General features: G+C 43.1%; 1 protein-coding gene across 1 annotated transcript in view; it reads right to left on the reverse strand.

Annotated features, from left to right (window-relative positions):
* gmds (GDP-mannose 4,6-dehydratase) overlaps positions 1–19,473 on the reverse strand; it is a 197,952-nt gene that overhangs the window by 105,350 nt on the left and 73,129 nt on the right. Inside the window, exons 5-7 of the mRNA XM_006797833.3 lie at positions 16,960–17,152; positions 15,852–15,956; positions 2,198–2,325 (exon numbers count right to left, since the gene is read on the reverse strand). Of these exons, the coding sequence (XP_006797896.1) occupies positions 2,198–2,325; positions 15,852–15,956; positions 16,960–17,152 (426 nt within the window). The remainder of the gene's footprint in view (positions 1–2,197; positions 2,326–15,851; positions 15,957–16,959; positions 17,153–19,473) is intronic.

A 19,473-nucleotide genomic window follows, 5' to 3' on the forward strand; every position in this document is an offset into this window, starting at 1 on the left:
GAGGGGGGGGCGGTGTGGTGACAGTCGCAGCCTTTGATGGTCTTCTGGGTGGGGTGAACTTTCAGCAGAAGGGATGGTTCACTTATGCATAATGCACAAACGTCCCACAAACACGCGTCTGTTTCACCTCTTCTTTCAAATCTCATCCCCCTCACCCCTTCCCTTCTTCGCCTCCACCTCAGTTCCCCTCAGCACCTCCAGCTTCTGTTTGGCTTCCCGAAATCCGCCTTTCCGAAACAGGAGAAGCAGAGCGAGGAGGTGCCTGATTCACCAGAGCTGGAATGTCGGCAGTTCCCACAGGAAACCTGGAGCGTCTCATGCCAGGGTGCCCTGGACAGGCAAGCGCACGCACACATAAACACGGCTGCACGTACTGGCATTAAGCACAGAAATGGTCAGTCAGACTAACATAACAAGATCAAGAAATGCGCTCAGTGAGACCCAACAACCAGCATTTTTCTAGCGCAAGAATAAAAGCTAGCCTTTTTTCATATATTTTATTTTATTTTATTTTATATTTATTAACTGAGATCATGTAATAATATAGTATTATTATCTGGTACTGTACAAATCAGAGTATTAATGGGATCAGTCACACGTGAAAACTTTACACGTCAGCTGCAATCAAGGAATAAAAAACCTGCACTGCACTCTCGAAATTCACTCTAAATTGCCACAAAGTGGAAAACACACTCATTTTAATGTCTAGGATCTTCAAACTCCAATAGCTAACACTGCTAATTAATCAAAAGTCTCAAGCCAGTCAGTCACAGATACTGTTTTCTCACATGAGAGCTGGAACACACAGGCTGGATCATGTGACTCTGAACCCTCTCTTAGTAATGCTGCAATGGTCCGAGGCTTGCTGGGGTCTTCCCATGATGCACTGAGTGTTTCTTCTTCAGGCACCTCTTGTTTGGTTTTTTATACACCACTTTTAATTTGAAAATTAGTTATTATTAATCTGTGACGGAGCTGCCCCTCCTCCAGTCTGGTTCTTCTTCTTAAAAGGCAGTTTTTCCTTCCCACTGTCTCCAAGTGCTCACTCAAAGGGGTCGTTTGATAGTTGGGTGCACCATCCTTTATTTCATCCACTGTGAACCATGTGCATGACATACATACAATACAATCACAGTCTCTTTTTGAAAAACTAACAAGATATGCTTCCATTTTATCATTCGCAAACCACGTCAGATTTCCTATCACAGCAGCCAAAGATGACAGTGTGCTTACGTTGGACATGACTGATGAGCCGTCTTCCCGTAACCACGCAGTGACTGATGCTTCGCTGACGCCACCGAGGGCTCCCTGCCCCGCCTTAACAGCACGAACCACAGCCGCAACACTCTGCTCTGATGCCTTGACCCCCTCACTGCGCTCTCCTGTTAAACTAAGGTTCCCCGCTGTAACCTCCTCACCTCCACACCCATCTCAAAGAGCACCCCCCACTACCACCACCACCATCACCTCCTAATAATAACACAGCCTGCTGCAAGAGGTCTGCTGTCAGACATGGCAACCCGTTGAGTCTTTCATCTGAACATACATACACACACACGTTCTTCAACCTTAACCTATCACACACTTTCACACACGCAGGAATGTGTGCTTCCTCACACACACACACACACACACGTACTGGAGAGAAACAAAAGAAACCCACATACACCCAATTTCAGAGCTCCGTCTCCTTCTCAACGTGGCGACCCCACTGTTCGTTTCACCTCCCCACCCCTCCTTCTCTGCTTGCTGCTGGCACCGTTACATTAATACAAACACAGTATTTCTGTCATCATCCCCAGGACGCAGCGTTCCCTTAATATCTCTCTTTCTTTTGCAGGCGTTCAGGGAATGGCAAACGAGGGCCTGAAGGGATCTGGGACATGGGTGAGTTGTGGGAAACCAGAGTGCATTCTGTGGCCTCACAGCATGCGGCACTCTCCCTCTCCTCCCGCTGCCCTTCTCTTTCTCTATCTCTGTTTCTCTTTTGGCAGACAATCACAGGAGGCTTCATGCAGATCGCATATTGGGGCCTCGAATGAGCTGGGAAAACATGCCCCGTTAATACTATGTGCACATCTGAACCCGGTTCAACTCAGAGGCAGAGATAGTATGCGTGTGATGGTGCGTGTATGTTTGTGTGTGTGTGTATATATTCCTCTAAGCTCGTGTGTGGTAATGGCGGTGTTTGTTTTACCTCCACGTAGTCGTTGGCATGGCCCCAGTCCCTTTTGGAGTCCAGGTTGCCCAGGCTGAAGAATTCCAGTTGGCCAAGGTGAATCTTTGCCACAGAACGGGTGATCTTACGCGTCACAAAGTTTGCACCTAAAACACACACGTTAATAATGCTTTGTTAGCATCTTTTGAATTCGATTATGCTCCGCGAAGGATAGAAATGTAACAGAGGTTCAGTTTGGCCCAGTGAAATAGAAAAGAAAGAAATACAAATAGAAAAAATATGGAGCAGATAAGTGAAGTCAGGGCCTCCTAAATGAAAATAGAATTTAGAGATCCTAGACAAACTTCTTCAAAACAGTCGACCCCACACACACGTAAGCACACGCGGCAACAGCCTTCCAAACCTCCGCTTTTCTTCCAAACCCCTTATAGCCAAAACAAGAAAAAAAAAAGAGAAAGTTAAAAAGTAACCCAGAGTCAAATCAGGTCTTTACCAACTCACATGACAACCATTAGAGCCTTTAGAATCCTCTGATTTTCCTCGCGAATTCACTTTTGGTGACAAATCTGGCTGAAATCCAAGACAAATCGCACACACACACACACAACAGGGAAGTTCCACAGAAATTGACAACCAAACAGGACCACCCTGGCTCTGCTGATTGCAGTGTCCAGTAAAGGAACACCACACTGACAGCTGATTCATATGCCAGATCACCTGGCGATGCTCCTCATCTGGGCTGACACACATGGCGATATGATCTGTGGCAAAACAAATGAGCTTCTAATGACTGTTTCTGTGCGGCTTGAACGGTTAGAAGCACTTTTGGGTGTTCTGGCGGGACACCGTGGGCCGGTGTCATGTTCTCTGCTCACGCTGTGGGGAAAAAGATGCTGCAGGGAGCCAGCCCTCCAACCCAAATACACTATTATATCAATAGAAATCAACACTAAATATTAGGGTGTCATGTCTAATAATACCACCTTCTTTGTTGAAGCAGCACATTAGCCCTTAAGGAGTTTCACTCTGGCTAGTCTTTCCTATCTATGTCTAAAATGGAAGTTATGTAGAATCTGTGAAAACAATTTCAAAGAAAAGCTTCAAACTTGCATCAAAGTGTTGGTTATTTTTAGCTCATTCAACATTTCTGCTGTACATAAATCTCCCACAACCCTGGTGGACCCCTCGGAGCCCTCTTAAAAGCCCCTCCATGCTGTTTTTGAACTCATCATGCTTAAGATGAATGTTGCCTTTTAGGTCAGCGCCCGTCCCTGGCTGTAATAGCACAGCTCTGTCTCGACACTGTATCACTGTTCCCCTGACATGGAGCAGAGCCTCCATTTAGACACAGGAAAATCCCATGAACCCAATCATGCGAACGCACAAAATTTGTAGTAATTATTTCATAGAAAAGCGACAGCCCTGGGCGGCCTGAGCAGAAACAGACCAGGGAAGGTTAGACACGCTTATTTAAGAAAATACAGCATACTTGTGTGCTGGTAGCAGGTCACATGGCCCCCTGTGTCAGTGCTGCTTAGCCGCCATGTTGAGCTGGAGTTTAATAAAGTGCAAATGAGGATTTGTACATTCACTCGGCTTCCTCTGGATCACACTACAAAACGGAGATCAACGCTAAAAGCCACCTATTGTTCTCAAGTCTATGAATCAAAATTATTGACACACAGATTTTGAAATGGCGTGTGTTGATTTTGAAATAGCACGTGTCCACAGAGCATGCATAAACTGCCAGTGGAAACCCCCGTCGATGTCAGGCCTGTCCCGTCTTTGCATGATCATCTCTCCTGGCCTCAGGGGCTATTCTCAAAGCTGGCAGGTCATCTGTTCTGGCAGATACCGCCACTCCCGCTAACTCTGTAATCATATTAACCAACAATTATTCATCTACCACTGACATATTCATGATTGTCAGATTTGCTCTCATCTGCATTAGCCAGACAGGTTCTTATCCCATCACTGCCACGTGGATGTATTAACCACAAAGCCTATACACAATGTTGCTGTATGAGTTGCACTGTATGTTTTACACAACTCATACTTGTGGGCTTAGTTCGATTTTAGAGACAGGTGCTGCTGCTTTGATTTGGAACAGATTCTCTCCCCTTATGTAAAAAAATGGAAAACTGTTTAATTTTTGTACTATTTTAGCTTTACTCAATGATAAAGCAACAGGGCTCTGACCCGTCGTCTAGCCATCACGATTTGGCCCTTGTAAAACTCACTCTAATCCTTATGCTCGCCCCTTTTGCCTCCACGTTCACTTATTCCTTCATGGCAACTAACAGATCAAATGCCTTGATTAAAGACGAGAAGGTTAATACAGAGGACAACTGATCACAAGCTATCGATGAAACTACAAAGAACAACAAGTGTATATGGTGGACAAGTGAAGTCCACCATATAAAAAAAAAAACCCACTGGTTCAGCTTTTGCTTTCAGCTGGACTAGACATGTCATCAGCCTTTAGCTCCAGTCATCTGTCAGAAGCTGCTAATGCTAACATGGTGCCACAAGCTAAAAGGGGCTCTTCAAAACCAAACATCGCTTCTAAGAGAAACTTGGCCTACTTCAAACGAGCTCTGGATCTGAACCAGAGGCAACAAGACTGTTGGATTAAAGGAAACTATCTAATCCGGTCGTTAAGTCTGACGTCACTAGCCGTGTCTGGGCCTTAACTACGCTGCAGGTCCATATATCAAACGATCACTATGGCATTACTAAGAGTTGAAAAACTGTCTAAAGTCTTTCATCTTTAATAAAATGATCAGCGTTCTGCTCTACCAGGTGTAACAATTGAGTTTAACATCGAGGCATCCATGAAAACGGAATTTATGACATTTAACGGAGTTAGAAGTTAGCAGGAAGCTAGCTTGTATCTAAATATAATATAGCATGTCCTGACTGCGGGGTTTTGGAAACAAATTAAAACGTACAGCTCTGCTATCACTTCCAACATAAATGAAGACAGAAAACTAAACAGCAGTAACGTTTGTAGGGTTACTGAAGTTTGGCTAGCTGGTATATAATGATGTGCTACGTGACCGCTAGCGACACAGCTATGTTAGCATAATATAAACAAGCTAACTTTTTTTCCACTCGATAAAAGTTAACGTGAGTGTTCTCGGTGGTAAGGAACAAATTTAATTGCATCGCAGGATGCTGTAAAAGGACCAAACTTCAGCCAGGAGAACAACTGAGATAATCCATCCACAATACGAGGTTAGTCATTCATATACTGCTGCATGGGCTGGGCTGTAGTTACATCCTAAGGTTTTAAAAACTGAGCTTAAATAAATGATTAGCGGTAATAAAAGCCAAGGGAGGTCAACAGTGATCACTGACTGTTTTAGGAGCTTTTTGAGATTAAATAGAAGAAAATACAAAACATTAAACATGTTAACAACACAAAAGCCATATTAAACGCAGACTACTTTAGGCCCGGAAGTAGGATTCGTCACGTCATCACTTAACGACCGGATAAGGCGATGAAGACATGGGTATGTAAAGAGTGGCAACACGCCTGCAAAAACAAAAACAAAAATAAATAACAATGCAGGTATCATGGTTGGTCAAGGTGCTGAAAGATGATATGATAGATTTTCACAGATATGGACAGGACACAGCTTTCAAAAGATTACAAGATATTTTCTACATCAAGAATTTTCATTAGGTGAAGCCCTTTATATAGTGTATGTTAGGACCTGGCAATGTGCAAGGGAATGTACTGTAACAAGAGCCCAGACTGGTAACTGCAGTAAACTGGAAGGCAGGGGTTTGATTTGATCCAACATCCAAGGGAAACTCAAGTTTGCAGGTTAAACACAGGTTGTCAAAACTCTGCAGAGCCAAGCTGGCTCTTAAAAAGGTGGCAGAGATATACAGTATAGCACAGTACCCCAATCAGTAATAAAGTCTATTATTTCCCCCTGAGCACACCTGTAGTCTCCTTGTAAAGCTCACACCTCTGTTTGGAGTGGCTCTGCTCCCTGCCTTCTCTAATTGGTCCAGTGTGGAGCAGAGCATGGACCTAATGGACCGGCCTGCCTGGCCATGGACAAAGCCTGCTCTGTTACTGGCCCGGGTGTTAATGTGTTTCCTTTACTGGCAGCAGCACTGCAGGGCAGCCAGGAGGAGGGGTAGAGGCAAGCAAGGGGGGAACTGGGGGGGCTAACAAGAGGCTCTGAGCCCAAAGGGGGCAGTGGTGGCCGTTTAACCTTAGACCGGCGGAAAGTCTAATAAAACCACGGCCCGTGAAAACTGAGCAGACAGCAAAACCTAAGCCAGAAACTGACACTCGCGCTCTCTCTCAGCCTCAGTCTTACTTAAGCGCTTTTCTTTTTTTTCCACCATTCTTTTTCATTTTTTGGCCAGAGAAGCAACAGGAAAAACGTAACACACAGGCTTCGCTGGCACAGCTGGGACGGGGAGGAAAAGGAGGAGGAGGCTGAGGAGAAATGTATGGAGATGTTTCCAATGCAGAGCCAGGCCACGTGGGCCCAGACAGGATAGGGCAGGAGCTGTCAGCTGGGGGCTTGGTTCTGGGGAACTCGGGGAGTGGACTGCGGGTTTGAGGAAATTTTAGCTCGACCTAGGTTACTCAACGGATTCTGTCGTTAGAATTGTGCTGCTAAAGAAAGGTGAATTGTGAAGTCTCACAGTGTGTGACGAACCAGACCTTACACACCCAGACCTCAAAATGTCTGAGTCACACTCATTTATATTACTGTCTGAGAGCGTATTTATGTGCATTTACTGTTCGGAAATCAACCACAGTGTAATTTATTCAAATCTCTCCTCTGTAACATTTATTCTGAAGACACATTGTGTGGTTGTGGGAAGGCAAAAAATGGTACATTAGCTCTGGAAAAACTGAAAAGCTGAGTAAACTCAAGTCCTGAATTAGGCCAAACATTTATCAAGATGATCTTTAATGTTATATTTGCACAGGTAAAAAACACCTACTTCCTTCCTTCATTCCAAGTTTCCTCTTCCACCTTCAGACCTGGTGTATGTTTTCATCACCTTCTAAGTATATTCCAAGATTACTCACAGGATGTTATCGGGTTCTCTATTTTCTTAATGAAAACTGTGGAATGGCTTGGTACCCAGACTCTTAATGAACCACATTGTAAAAGAAGTACTGTTTATAGGTCATATAATGATCATTTCCAGTTCTGCATTTGTAATTTTTGACTCTACTAGAGTAGCTCTGCATGAGTCACTGTCCAAAATAATCCTCATTCACCTCCCTGGATTTACTGGATTTTAGTTCAGCTTTTGGGTTCATACTAGTCTGAAAGATACAGTTTTAGCTCCCTTCCCCTCCCTTTAAGATTAGAGTTAAAAACCTTTCCTTTTTGATAAAGCGTATAGTTAGGGCTGGATCATGTGACCCTGAACCCTCTCTAATAGCACTTTTCCACTAGTACCTACTAGGCTCGACTTAATGCAGCTCCACTGAACTCTGTTTCGGATGTTTTCAATTACAATCACCCTAATGTGTGTGGGTTCATTATATCAACATGGGCCAAAGTCGCACACAAAATACGTGGCCGAAAGTCACAGGACTTTCGGGAACATAATGGAGGACGCCTAGCAGTTGGTATAACAGATGCTCAGTGAATGGCTTTTTGTCAGACTCCATTGTTAGTCAGTTCCCTTATTGCCAGGTTTCAACAATTGCGGTTTTGATTTTTCGTAAGGGAGATGCTCTCATGACTCATCAGCTGATGCCACATTGCTTGGAACTCCGGCCAAGTAGGTGCTTAAATATGCCTTAAACCAGGTACTTTCACCTAATGGAAAGCCATAAAAACCAAGTCAAGTCGAGCTGAGCCGACAAGAGCAGGGACTAGTGGAAAAGAGCTATTAGTTACATTCTAATAGGCCTAGGCTTGCTGGTGGCTTCCCATGATGCACTGAGTGTTTTTTCTTCAGCCACCTCTTTTCACTCTCTGTATTTATAATCCACTCTGCATTTATTACATGGTTATTATTAATCTCTGGCTCTCTTCTACAGTGTGTCTTTTGTCCTGTCTCCTCCCTTCACCCACAACAGGTTGTGGCAGACGGCCAGACCTCCATGAGTCTGGTTCTGCTGGAGGTTTCTTCCTGTCAAAAGGGAGTTTTTCCTTCTCACTGTCACCAAGTGCTTGTTCATAGGAAGTGAACTGATTGTTGGGAAAAAAAGAAAAAACAGTCTGAAACGTAGTCTGGAACCTGCACGCTTGGCTCAGAGTAATTAGTACACATGCTGAACTCACTTTTGTCATGTTTAATGAGAGTATCCACCACAGTAACAGTGTATAAAAGACAGAGATCATTTATAAAAATACTATTTCCCCCTCAAAAAGATAAAGCACAAACTCATTCCAGCTTTTTCCTAGGTGTTTGACAGGTGAGTCATTTGTGTCATGAGCCTGTCTGAACTGGCCACGTTTCGGAGGTGGAAAAAGAAAAAATAGCCGAAACCTAATTCGGATTGCCACAGCGTTGTCATAGAAACTCTTCAGTTACCTCAACACAGGGTTTACACACCTGTTTTGGAATTCAACCAGAACTGCAAATCCCATAATCCCACTCCGTCTTTGAGAAATGGCCTTGGGGAGTCAAAGGATTTCTGGTAGATTTCAAGTGAAAAATGTAACCCTTAATATCTATCTCCACTCCCAGACATTTTCGGATTTAGATCAACTCACTAGCCGTATTTACTTCAAAACGAATGCCTACTCGTTCCATACCCATCTTCTTTATCTCTGCTGAGTTATGAACAAAATACCTGACTTGCACGAGCACTGAGTGATTTTGCAGGAGGAATCTTCCCTGAGTCGGGGGGGTTGGCCAAATTCCACCCAGACCAAAGACCTGTCAGTGTCTGCCATCACTGTTATTGCACAATTCACATTCTGACTGATCTCTGGAGCCTCAGCCGAGGGAGAATATTTGCATTACATCCAAGACAGGTCATGAGCTCAGCTCCGCCAACATAGCGTCTATTCACACCTGACAGACTGCTGCCCTCGTTCTGGGCTGACTCAACTGACAGGGAGGGTGCAGCGAGAAAGAAATGTGGTGCAAGAAGATTTGGGAATGGAGCTGGAGGATTGAGAAGTCAAAGACAACAAGCAAAAAAGGCACTTTTTTTTTTTTTTTAAACTGGGTGTAATGCAACTAAATGAATAGAGTGTAAAAAATCGTGTGGAGAAAGAAAAGGAGAAAATGAGAGAGGAGTTTATGATACATGTTGTCCTTGAGTTTTAACACTAAGAGCACCGCCTCCACACTTTTGAACCCAGGGTCTAAAATAAAGATGGCGGCATCCAGTAGTTTGACTAAATTAAAATAGTGCAGACTGACATCTTGAGGTTTGCTCGTCCTGCTGCAGGGCCTTGATGGGCCTTGGCAAAGGCTGGGAGAGCAGTGGCGGTGCCCTCGACTTGTGGTGCAATTATGCCACTCAAAGCAAGCACCTCAGTCAACAAGATTCTTGGCTACCATGGTGATCTGGGATAACAAATAGCGATTTGAGGGCGGTAATGGGGATGAGTGAAGGTAGAAACCTCCATGACCACGTGACACATCTGAAACCAACTGAGGCAATAGGGGAAGCACCTTTGTGGCTAAATAGCACAGGCCTGTAGGAGGTGTGAAGGCTAGAGACGAGTCTGTCATCAGTTTTGCTTCGAAGATTTGAACATTGATCCTCACCTGGCCATAGTTCAGCTGATGTTTAGGCTGCTTTCATTCAGCCCACTCTCAACACTACCAATGAAATCAAAGACCCTAAACTGAGAAGTGGCTGCTCCGGCTCAAAAGATACTGCCTAATCCCCTTGATGTCCACTGACCCAGTCATTCCCATCTTAAGATTTTCTTTGAAAACAACCTTTCCAATAAACGGAAAACATATCGTCTTACAAACCTATTATGCGATCTGACCTTTTGAGCTCAATCTCAACGAAAGGGGGAAAGATGAATCCAAGGCATGTAGGGGCTGAGCCGTTCTATGTGTATGTTTTTAAGGGGTAGCATTGATTTTGGCAGTACCATTTCAACTTCCCAAATGCTAACTGCTGTTCTCGCCTAACATAACAGTATATTATTCTATACTGCCAAGCATGAACCACAGAGCACTGAGGGAGGAGAGATGGATGGGACTTCCCCAAATAAACCAAAGGATCAGCCTCCAACTGTTGTTGGCCAGTAGTATGAACTGTGTACATACACACACGAAGCAATATTACTATAGTGATTTACTGCACAGCCTTACACCAACACACTATTAATAACTACAAACCAAACAAAGGTTTCGCCTGCTGCTGTCAAAATTGGATTCTGAGGGATTCTGTGTTTGTTGAATACGCTGAGCAAATAAGCATGCGACTGGCTGTTTGCACAGGTTTCACTGCGGATCGTGCTGTTCAAGAGATTGAAGTACTTCACAGTCTCACATGTCAAACTATCTATGGAATCCATTTAGCATCCCTGTGAGTGTTAATTCCCTCTCTTCAGAGGCAGTATGCTGATTGTTTGTTATGGCTAATAACTAGGATAACCAGAAAGGGGAAAGCTGCGGTGAGAACCGCCTGGCAGATGCAGACCTCTGTTTGCTTTGTTTCACGCTGGATTTCCATCAGGTTATTTTTTCTTCCCCGACTGTCCGATTCCAGCCTTTTGCTGCAGGACAATGGTAAGTGTCTGTTTGTTGGCAGAACAGTTTGGTGTTTACAGAAATGGTAAGAGAAACTAGAAATGCATTCCTGCAGGGATTAAATCATTCTGAGCGTCATAAGACACAGAACTCCTTTGCCGAGTGCTCTGGAGAGGCAGGGCATCTGATCAAAACTCTCCAGCCACTCCCAGCATTCGTTGTCCTGTGTGACACACAACATTGCGGCACACTGTCTAGTGAACAAGACAGGACACTGTTCGGTCAGACGCCTTTAAAGGGAGACTCTGTAAAGGTTGTTAAAAGGAAAAAAATCCTCATCAAAGCAAACATCTATTTGTTTCTCAAACACAAATGCACACAGATGCAACAGTAATCCGGGACAATGACCTCACCGTGTTTCCTGTGCGTGGGAGGCGAGGTGGGGTAGTGGTGATGTCAGGGCCAGTGAAATTGACATCCTTGACCTCATTAGTGAGAAATTTATTCAGACATGCAAGATGTTTGTAAAGAACAGGAGGAGCTACATGCAAATAATGAGCAATCATTTTTCCCCCTTTCTCCCATGAGTGAATTAACAAGTTAAGGAAGTTCTATAAAATTCTACAGACGTTTTCAGAAGGGTGTGCCTGCAAGCAAGAGAGTGATGCAAAATTCCTCTGGCTCTGGTGATCTGTGGTGCAATTTTTCAAATCACTGGGAAATCTAATTGACATGCACTGATTTCAGTGGATTTTATTCAGTTCAACTTTATCTATATAGTGCAAGTCACAACAGCAGTGGTGTCAAGGTATTTCACACTGTAAGGTAAAGACAATAATACAGAGAAAACCCAAACAATCACACGGCCCCCTATGAACAAGCACTTGGCAACAGCGGGAAGGAAAAACTCCCTTTTAACAGGAAGAAAGCTCCAGCAGAAACAGGCTCAGGGAGGGGAGACAGAATAAAAGACACACTGTGGAAGAGAGATTAACAACAACGAATGATTTACGTGCAGAGTATAAACACGAGAAATTATATGCTTTATCAAAAAAGTTTTAAGCCTAATCTTAAAAACAGTGAGAATGTCTGTTTCTCAAATCTCAACTTGGAGCTGGTTTCACAGGAGGGGGACCTGAAAGCTGAAACATCTGCTGGTTTTATGTTTTAATTGTCAGCCTAACTGTCAAGAAGTTTTCTCTTATATCTTTCTCTGGGTGGTCATTTCTATATTTATCCATAAACTATAATACAGTAAAAACATCTATATAATGCCTCACACTGCAGTGTTAGCTGTAGCGTGACACAAAGCGGTGCCTCACAATGCTCAGATTATTGTTTCTGCGATGAGTAATATGATATTCTGCAACAAAGTCATCAGGTACTTAGATACTTTTTTAAACAACCAGTCCATTAATGTTAAACAGGTCAGCACATTCTGCTGTTCCTTTTGTTGTGGTAAAAGGAAAAAAGAATTTCCTGCCACATCTGCATCATTGCCATCTCCCTCTGGCTCTTTAGCCCAGTTTCACAGCGGAAAGTATAACTTTAAGTGAGCATGTTAAGGTCACCTAGTGTGATGAGAGAAAAGACTGCTATTAGATTGTAGAAATATTTGCATTATTTTTTCTTGAGTGATACTAATGGCCTAGCTTCTTTTGGTAAAGCTGTTGCTTGAAGGTAAATCATAAAGCACGGATGCCCCTCCGGTGGTCCTCCTTGGGCTTTTGCACTCTGGGGCCTCTGGATGTCTGGGGCCTGGATCTCCTCCATGCCTGCTTCATGCCCTGGGGGACAGGGCTATGGCTCTCTACATCCTCTTGCAGACCATTACATGGGGAAACCATTTGAATACAAGCGCGCCGATCCACACAGGTGTGCACACGGGTGTTCACTGTTCGTAGACTTAAATCACACCTTTCTTGGCTGCTACTTCAAAGCACATTGTGCGCTGTCTGTCCTGCGTGCTGTACAACAACATTCAATATTTAGTATTTACTGCTGTTTACACTTAGCTAGATTAATGCGATGGTGTTGTGTTTAGTATGTTGCTTTGGTTTTTTTTGCTTGTTTTCTCTTCTTTTTCTCTCAACAGGTGATCCAGGAGATATTTTTTTCCCCCTTTCTCACTGTCCCTCTCCCCTTCTGTTTTTCTTTTAAAGGTCTTTTAAAGGTTTTAAAGGTTTCTTTTTTAGGTAAATCATAAAACCTATTGCTCATGTCGTGGAGGGAATGCCACCAATATGAACTCGCAATGCAATAATATAGTGGGCTGCACAACTTCAGGATAAGCTGACTTCAACAAGGTAACACTGTAATGGAACTAGTTACTTTTGCACTATGGTTAATTCCCTGAACCCTACATTCTGGCTACATTTACTTTCTCAGTTCCCATTTAATAAGTTTAGTAGTTAGGTAGTTCACACCAGTGACTGACAGTACAGCCTTACCCTTGGACAGTGATAAAATATGCCAGGGGGGTGTTTTGCAGCTCAAAGCACCAGTTTCCCCCAAACAGCAGCCCTCCTGTGAGTGACACAGTGCACAGCCAAACGCCCCCTCAATGTGGCAGCGGCGGGGTCATGGCGGGCCCCGGGGGCCTGGGTAAACACTGGCCGATCCAGCCAACACATGCTCCACACTGGGTTGTGCAAGGCAGCCGTGGGACATCTGGCCACATCACAGCACTGCGTTCCTGCTTTATGAGCAACAACAGCCATAAGTTTGACTAGAATAGAAGTGGCAGAAGTAAACCCAGTGGCCCGCTGCAGAAAATGCTGACTGTGGGGAAGGGAGGCGAACGGCATGGGATAAAGCAAGACGGAGAAGGACAGGGGAAAGGAGTGTGTGTGGAAAGAATGGGAAGATAGAGGCAGAATGAGCGAAGCAGGCGAGAAAGCTGACCATGAACAAAAAGGCTCACAGTGTGTTCACCAGGAGGGCACCGAGTTTTGTCCTTATAAGGTTATTATGCATGTGTGTAAGAAAGGACGCGGCACAGGATGTTCACATAAATGTCTTTAATTCACAATTCAAAAGTGTCCATATTTTAGGCTTTAACAGATGGTTATGTTTGTCACCCGGAACTGTGTTTTAAAATGATGTCCATGGAATAACAGAAAGCTATCTTCAGAGGCGATTTTTTTGTTTTTTGCTTCATTAATAACATTTTTCTTCAGCACTATTTATCCATCCGTCTTGCTCTCATTCAGCCAATTCCTTCTACTCACACAACACACCGTTTCAGTTTCAACAATATCAACTAATTCACCATTACAAGACCCCAGTGGTGAGCACGCCGTCATTGCTGAACTGGCTGTAACCTACACCAGTTCCCACACCTATCTATCTGCGGTAACCCATTAGGGTTTACTGGATGACCCCCGACCTCGGTTGAGGTCGTGGCCAGGGCCTTCATTAGGGAATAAATCATAAACACCTGAGCAGCTGACCTGGGCATGGTGCTGGGGCTGCAGTCATGTGGTATTCATTTGGAGTCGCAGTGGCGTGTAAATCGCGTTAAACCAGTGCCTGCGACCCTCAGGGCTCCGAGCACATATTAAAAATGCAACTACAACCCACTCACTATGTGTCAGAATGTGTGCAACAGTGTGTGTCAAGTGGTTAGGAAACCTGGCTGCACGGTGAATGAATATGGCTTTATATAGAGCATGTAATTCAATCTTTTTACACAATCCAACAATGGCTCACCATCGGTTCTGCTGCCTTTTTGTTGGCCCAACAGCTTACTTAGGTAAGAGGAGTGACGTCATGTTTTTGATGTGACAATTGCTGTTAATCAATCAGCCAGCCATTTACTACAATACTGTTCTATATAAACTCAAGATGACTCTTTCAATATAAAGAAGGCAAACTATGAAAGTACAACTTTACTTTAGGACTATATTTTTTGGGGACTGAACATTGTTTACAGAAAACGCTACAAGGGATGCGGTACTGTATTGTGCAAAGGTCTTGAGCCAAATGTTATTTCTTCATGTTTTGTTTTTCAGTCAGACTTTCTTCTTGTCCTATTTTGTTTGAAACACGTAACAGACAACTTAGTAAGGAAACAAATTGAAATTGTATCTTTAGCCACTTTGTTTGTCGCCTTTCACAAAAACACAAATTCCAATTTCTTTAGCTGAATCTAAAGAAGAACTGACAGACATAAAATAGTATTTTTCCACCAACAGAGATCCTAAAGAGCCATTACTCTGAAGTGTGTGCAGGGTGTCCTTAAAAATTTGATGAAGCTGGGAAGCTGGAGGTCAAAAGAAGGAGCTATCAGCAGGGTGGCTGTGAAGAAGCCACACTTAAGGAATGGAAACGTGAAAAGGTTGAGGTTTGCCAAAAACTACACAGGAAATAGCCCCAAAATCAGTGGCAACAGATGGAGTGATGAATCCAAATGTGAAATCTCTGATTGAAATCTAAAGCAGGAAGTCAAGAGACGTCCAACAGTGTGTGCCTAGAGCCATCTGTAAAACACGGCGGAGGCTTTGTAATAGTCTGGAGCTGCATTTTCACCAACTGGTGTTGGGGAATTTGTCAAAATTGAATTATGTCCCAGGAAAAGTACCATCAATTTTGATCCACAGAGCAGTATCATCCATGAACGCATTTGATTGTCAACAACTTCAGATTTTCAGCATGACAATGATCCCAAACTCATTACCAATCCAGCTAAAGCTTACCTGGTTGGAACAAACATGCAATGTGAGACTTAAAAGGTTGATTCTGTTCATTTGGACATAGCGTTTAGAGTGGGAGAAACGTTTCGTCACTCATCCGAGTGAGTTTAAATTAGAGTTTTAATATAAGTATTTATAGCAAGAACAGAAGAAAAGGCTGCAAACTGTTTTTACCTTATACATTGCATTCCATGTACATTTCAGCGCATTTTAATAAAACACTGGACCCATTTCCCACTTTTTGAGAAAAAATACAAAGAAAGCTCAAAACTTTTGCACTGTAGTGGTGGATTGTGGTGCTTGTCACTTACCTCTCCTCGGACTTTCATGGTTAAAGAGGATCCCGTTGACAGCAAACATGTTGTAGGCCTCTCGGAAGTTCACCACAATCCAGTAGGCATAGAGTTTAGCAGCTCCTGAGGGCAGAGGGAAAAATAATCAGTATCAATTTTATATCAATTGAAATTGAATTTATGGAAGGAAATATCACTTCAGGAAAAAATAAAGCCATTTTTATTCTTTGGAGACTTTTCTACACTTTATTTGCATAACAAGTCAGAATAAAAACTGCTTATAACAATGATCAGTCTATAGAGTGAATCTTATAAACAGAGACCTGATCTCCTCTAAAAGACAAGCTACATTTCATGGAATACAACACGCGTGGATCATATTTTGAAATCAAGAGCTTGAAGTGCAGATTCCTGCTGATTGAGTAAAAGCAGGCTTGTACAGAAAGTTCTCCCCATTTTCCTCCTCCCTTCTCCTACGACGAGGAGAAAAAACAAAGCAAATGAAGGGAGGAGCCTGTTGATCAAGCCATAGGTCAGGATGTACAACTGGAGGTGAAGGGAGGTCACCATGGTGACCACCGCCTCCCCTTCCTTGAGTCTAATTAATAAAGGTGCAGCCCTTCTTGAGATGGTATGCACCTCCCATGCAGCTTCAGACTGAGTGCTGACAGATGCGGAAAGTGTCAGTGAAGAGACCATTTAGACAACATAGAATATGAAAGACACACGTACGGCCTGTGTGTGTGTGTGTGTGTGTGTGCGTCCGTACGTTGCATGCATTGAAAGTCAGTGTTGAGTGCTGTGGATATAAAGGTGTCTTTGTTAAAACGAGAGCTACTCCAAGTCAGACGGCTGGCCTCGGGGTGTGTGTAGAGCTCAAACACAGTCTAAGAACTGAAGCCCCCCTCTATTCATTCACTCACACACATGCACACACATACACACACTCCTAGAGAAAGAGAGAGAGAGAGAGTTCAAGAAAAAGTGGAGAAGAGGCATCAAGTAATCTCTGTTTGTATGCCCTTACAAGGCCAAGTACAAGTGTCTGACAAATGGTGAGAGGTAGAGAAAGTAAGGAAATCCTTGTGTGTGTTAATGTGGATGTCCATGTGCACATGCGTCTTACCGTAAGGTGAGCGGGGGTAAAAGGGAGTGGTCTCCTTCTGAGGGATCTCCTGGACTTTGCCATACAGCTCACTGGTGGATGCCTGGTAGAACTTGACACTGTTGGTGAGACCACATGTCTTTATGGCATCCAGGAGGCGCAGCGTGCCTACACCGTCCACATTAGCTGTGTACTCAGCCAAGTCAAAGGAGATCTTGAAAAGAGAGAGAAAGAGAAAGGAAAAATGACACGTCATTAAAACAACTTAATGGAAAAACTGCTTCTAATAGAAACTGATTTGCATTTTTGGTTGACTGTACAAACGAGCTGTCAACTTTGGATATAATATTTGGGGTCAAGTCTTTTTTTAAATTTTTCGCCAGCGTGACCTTAGATTTATAACCAGAATTTTTTTTTTCTTTTAATCAGTCAAACTTTGAAAAAAAGAAAATACCAGAGAAATACTTTTGTAACTCAGGTATAAAACCAAAGAGGAAACTGTGATATAAACATACACAACATCATATCACAGGTCACCCTACATACACCATGACACCCATGCAGTGTTGTACTCCATCTCCCAGAATTCCCGTTTCCAATATGAAAAGCCAGGGGACTTAACAAAGACTTGGGGGGAAATTAAGTTTAAATTAGAAATGGCTGTGCGCATGCATGTTTCTGTGTGTGTGTGTGTGTGTGTGTGTGCTTGGACTGTGTGTGCTTGGACTGTGTGTGCTTGGACTGTGTGTGCTTGGACTGTGTGTGCTTGGACTGTGTGTGCTTGGACTGTGTGTGCTTGGACTGTGTGTGCTTGTGCGTGTGCCAGGTTGGCCTCAGGCTCCAAATCAAGCGTGATGGTTAAAAGCGTGCCAGTTAGTGGTCACCACACCTGGAGTGAGTGGCATGAGCCAGGTCTGTATGGAGGAAACGCTTTGGCCCTTTAGTGCTTTCACACCAGTGCTGCACACACGGCCGGATAAAGACCCCTTATTTAAAACGGGACCTCGGAACACTGAGCCTCTATTCCACTCACAGGACATACACACTTACATATAGACACACTCACAGAAACACAAGCAGTGAGCAGGTTTGATCAGGTTCAATTACACTCCACAACTCAGTGTAATTACCTGTGACGCTCCACTTACGCTTTAACTTTGCATTCTGGCATTCGGTTATTTTTACATCATTTACAAGAAAAAGTGAGAGGACACATACTGTACATTGTATAATGATATTTTCCGTTACCCTCGTTGACAAGGACATCAAGTGGACAGAATAATAAAAAATTCCCAACAAATGAATAGAGACCAAAAACAGCAAAAACTGAAGCGTCAGAAGGTCCAGTTCAATACTTTTCTCTTTGACACTGACAACAAAAGATGGATTTTATGATCATAACAACTTTAAGCCATTGTATGATATCCACTTTGCACAGAGGAATGTTTGACTAAATACTGCAGTGTTTTTGTAGCCAACTACAGCTTGACCTTTATCAGTCTACAGATTTAACAAAAGCAGCCAGTGCTCAAAGCATTGGACACTTAAAAGCCTGGAAAAGTGTTACTCATGAGCCCTTTAAGAAATTACAAAAAAAGCTCAACTCCTCGAAGCAACAGACAAAGAACTGAGTTTGCACAGTAGCATAAAAGAGCACAAAAAGACAGGGACATTATAAGAAAAACATCTATATGAGACATAAGATTTAAAAGGGAAAAAGTTTTGAAACATTTTAAGCACTTTTCATAAGATCAGATTGGTGATTCCATGCGTTTTTATGTCCCAATAACCAGGGTTTTAATAGTTTTGCAATTTTCATTAGTTTTTATTTTTATTTAGTTTTGACTTCAGATTTTCAATTGTATATCAGTTTTAATTAGTTTTTACCAATTGTTTGCTAGTTTAGTTTAGTTTTTATTTTTTTTGAAAATCCTTAGTTTCAGTTTAGTTTTGATTAGTTTCAGTTATAGGTTTAGTTGTGTTTGCAATAATTAAGTGTAATAAAATCCCAGTTTCATCATATCAGTCATTCTCTTCTGCTTATCCTTGGGTATGTTGCTATTCCAGCTACCATACCCTGCACCCTGGACAGGTCGCCTGTCCGTCGCAGGGCTAACATGCAGAGACAGACAACTCACATTCCCACCTATGGGTTCTTTAAATAAATAAATAAAGGCAGATGAACAACCATTGATACCAGGCAACTATAAAATGTATATCTTGGCCCCAATGAGACTATTAACTCTTGCAGCACCGGGTGTTCGTAATTTTGGTTCAAGTGAATTGATAAACTTTTTGAAGGTAATTGACTCACACAGTTGTGTAGATATCCCCGTCCTGTTGTCTCGGGATGCATCACGCTGCCTTGCCTGGGGTTAGCTTCTGTTTTCTGGGGATGAGGGTTGAGTGTGCTCCCTTACCTTCTCAAGGTAAGCTAGGTTAGCCTTCTTGTGTGAGCTTTTCAAGTGCACTTTAAGGTTTGTGGGATTTTTTTCCCTTTAGAAACGTCCCTCATAATTTGTCTGTTTCCACTAC

The sequence above is a fragment of the Neolamprologus brichardi genome, chromosome 17 (genome assembly GCF_056152115.1).
Source record: "Neolamprologus brichardi isolate AB-2024 chromosome 17, ASM5615211v1, whole genome shotgun sequence".
Classification (NCBI taxonomy): domain Eukaryota; kingdom Metazoa; phylum Chordata; class Actinopteri; order Cichliformes; family Cichlidae; genus Neolamprologus; species Neolamprologus brichardi.